General features: G+C 49.1%; 1 protein-coding gene across 1 annotated transcript in view; it reads left to right on the top strand.

The window, feature by feature from the left end:
* The first annotated feature begins 1,000 nt into the window (after positions 1 to 1,000).
* Positions 1,001 to 2,791, top strand: part of Exosc3 (exosome component 3) — a 5,449-nt gene continuing 3,658 nt past the window's right edge. Inside the window, exons 1-2 of the mRNA XM_005362125.2 lie at positions 1,001 to 1,339; positions 1,874 to 2,023. Coding sequence (XP_005362182.1) covers positions 1,019 to 1,339; positions 1,874 to 2,023 — 471 coding nt within the window. The 5' untranslated portion in view covers positions 1,001 to 1,018. The remainder of the gene's footprint in view (positions 1,340 to 1,873; positions 2,024 to 2,791) is intronic.

Below are 2,791 nucleotides of genomic sequence, written 5' to 3'. Positions count from 1 at the left end.
ACCAGGCTGGTCTCAAACTCACAGAGATCTGCCTGCCTCTGCCTCCCGAGTGCTGGGATTAAAGGCGTGCGCCACCACCGCCCGCCTACTATTTCATTATTAATTACATTAATACACATATCTATTAGATACTGTGAGCTACAAATGATTCGAACTATAGCTGACAACTGTTGTACTTTTTAAATATTTTTATTTTATATGCACTGGTATTTTGCCTGTACATGTGTCTGTGTGAGGTTGTCAGGCTCCTGGAATTGGAATTACAGACAGTTGTGAGCTTCCATGTGGGTGCTGGGAATTGAACTTGGGTTCTCTGAAGAGCAGCCAGTGTTCTTAACCACTGAGCCATCTCTCCAGCCCCTACTGTTGTTCTTTTTTTCTTCTTTTTTACGCAAGTTAAATTGGTGGCAACGACCAAACAAGTTATATTTTGAAAAAACTTTTTCCTAGTTAAAACTTCAACTACCTTTCTGTAGGCAGAATAGAAAGGTAAAGCCCCCAAACCTAGCTCATGTTCTATTCCTGGAGGCCCTCAGTTCCAGCACCCATGTTGATACTAAGCCAAAGACCAGACACAGGATGTGAGAGCTCCAAACGGACTCCAGCAACGGGCTTCTTTTTCTTTTCTATGTGTTTGTTTTGTTTTGTTTTTCGAGACAGGGTTTCTTCATAGCTTTGGAGCCTGTCCAGGAACCAGGTCTTGTAGCATAAGCTGGCCTCGAACTCACATATATCCGCTTGCCTCGGCCTCTCAAGTGTTAGGATGCATGCACCACTACCGCCTGGCCAGCGGAGGGTTTCTTTCACCCACCCTCGATGGAACACAGGATGGGTGAGCTGCTAGTACAGTCGCGCCTGTACGGGGAGGGGGAGAAGTACTTACGAGCTGTAGGGACTAGTTGGTTGGCTTAGGTCTAATTTGAAAAGACCACAACCACCGGAAAGGGATAACCCTGGTGGGTGGGCTAGTTTATGCGGAAGCGGAAGTAGACTACCGGAAGCTGCGACGACTCCCGCAATGGCCGAAGTACTGTCGGTTACGGCGGATTCCGTGGCCCGCTGCCAGGCGCGGGCAGCACACAAAGTGCTGAATCAGGTGGTCCTCCCTGGGGAGGAGCTGGTGCTGCCGGAGCACCACGACGTAGACGGCCTCGGCGGCGCCGGGGAGCAGCAGTTACGTCTCAATGCGGGGGCGCGCCCGCGGCTGCGCGTCGTTTGTGGCCCGGGTTTGCGACGCTGCGGGGACCGCCTGCTGGTCACCAAGTGTGGACGCCTGCGTCACAAGGAGCCCGGAGGAGGCAGCGGTGGCGTTTACTGGGTGGACTCTCAACAGAAGCGGGTGAGCATACTCGGAGAGGCAGTGCCGCTGCGAAACGGAGTCCTAGTTCCGGGAAGACTCCCTGCGAGTGGGAGGAGAGGTTAAGACGAGCCTAGAGCCGCGCTCGCCTCTAGGTCCTTCTGTGCGTCTTCTTTAGAGGAACCACAGGAGAAACACATCCTGAGAAGGGCGAAAGGAGAAAAAGGCTCAAGAGTAGGAAGCAGCAGGCTTGCCGTTTGGAGTCCCAGTTGCAATGGCCTAAATCACAGGGAGTTAAATTTCTCGTAGAGTAAGAGCCTTCACATAGGAAATGTCTAATGGACGTGCCACCGGGTGTATAAAGATGCTGAAGTGTGAAACCTGACCCAGGTCAACCCCGGATTAGAAGCTACAAAGTTGGACTGGTGCGGGCCGATTTTGAACTTCCAGCTACTGAAGAGTTTGAGCTGGGAGCATTGGTTGAGACCCACCTGAGTATCCTTGATAAAACTTGTTGGAGGTATTTTATAGTAGTATTCGTGCTGTTTATGGTTGTTCTTTCATTCTGTTTTGTAGTATGTACCGGTGAAAGGAGACCATGTGATTGGCATAGTGATCGCTAAATCTGGAGATATATTCAAAGTTGATGTTGGAGGGAGTGAGCCAGCCTCTCTGTCGTATTTGGCATTTGAAGGAGCAACTAAAAGAAACAGACCAAATGTTCAGGTAATGGTGGGAGCCTTTGGTTTCACCAGTGAGAAAAAATAACCATTCCCCATAACTGTCAGAGGGCGACCTAAATTGTCTCCAGAGCATAACGGGTCTTTCCAGTTCTCCAAGATGCTTTCCAGCTCCAGAGCCAGGGCTGTGTTCTTGCTTCTTCTCTCCCAGGTTGAAGGGTTATGCCTGCTACCTGCCATGTTCTGACCCACCTCACAAGGAAAATGGCCCTAGTCTAAGGAACGCTGGCACCGTCACCCATCGCTCATCTTGGCTCTAAATCCTTGGAGCTGACAGAGGCATGATCTCGTTACTGCAGGATTTCAGGTTGAGTTTGCTGGGCAGACATATTCTTCCTGAGGATGCATGTGAGCCAGAACTTGATGGCTATCTATGCCACTTTTCGCCCAACTCTCACGGGTCTTGAGCCACTGGATCTGATTTGTTCCAGATCTTTTGCCTGCTGATTCCTTTGTCTCCCCACGTTCAAGCACTTGTTCTCTTTTGACAGAACCGGGCAGCGGTCTCTTTAATACCCCTGCTTCCATCTGTTGACATCCTCATTGTGACATACTCCCTTTTTTAAAAAGAAATTTATTTTATACATATGATTTTTTATTTATTTATTTTTAAATATTTATTATGTATACAATATTCTGTCTGTGTGTATATCTGCAGGCCAGACCTCATTACAGATGGTTGTGAGCCACCATGTGGTTGCCGGGAATTGAACTCAGGACCTTTGGAAGAGCAGGCAATGCTCTTAACCACTGA

Source organism: Microtus ochrogaster, linkage group LG5 (genome assembly GCF_000317375.1).
Source record: "Microtus ochrogaster isolate Prairie Vole_2 linkage group LG5, MicOch1.0, whole genome shotgun sequence".
Classification (NCBI taxonomy): Eukaryota; Metazoa; Chordata; class Mammalia; order Rodentia; family Cricetidae; genus Microtus; species Microtus ochrogaster.
This window is presented reverse-complemented; position numbering and strand designations above follow the sequence as displayed.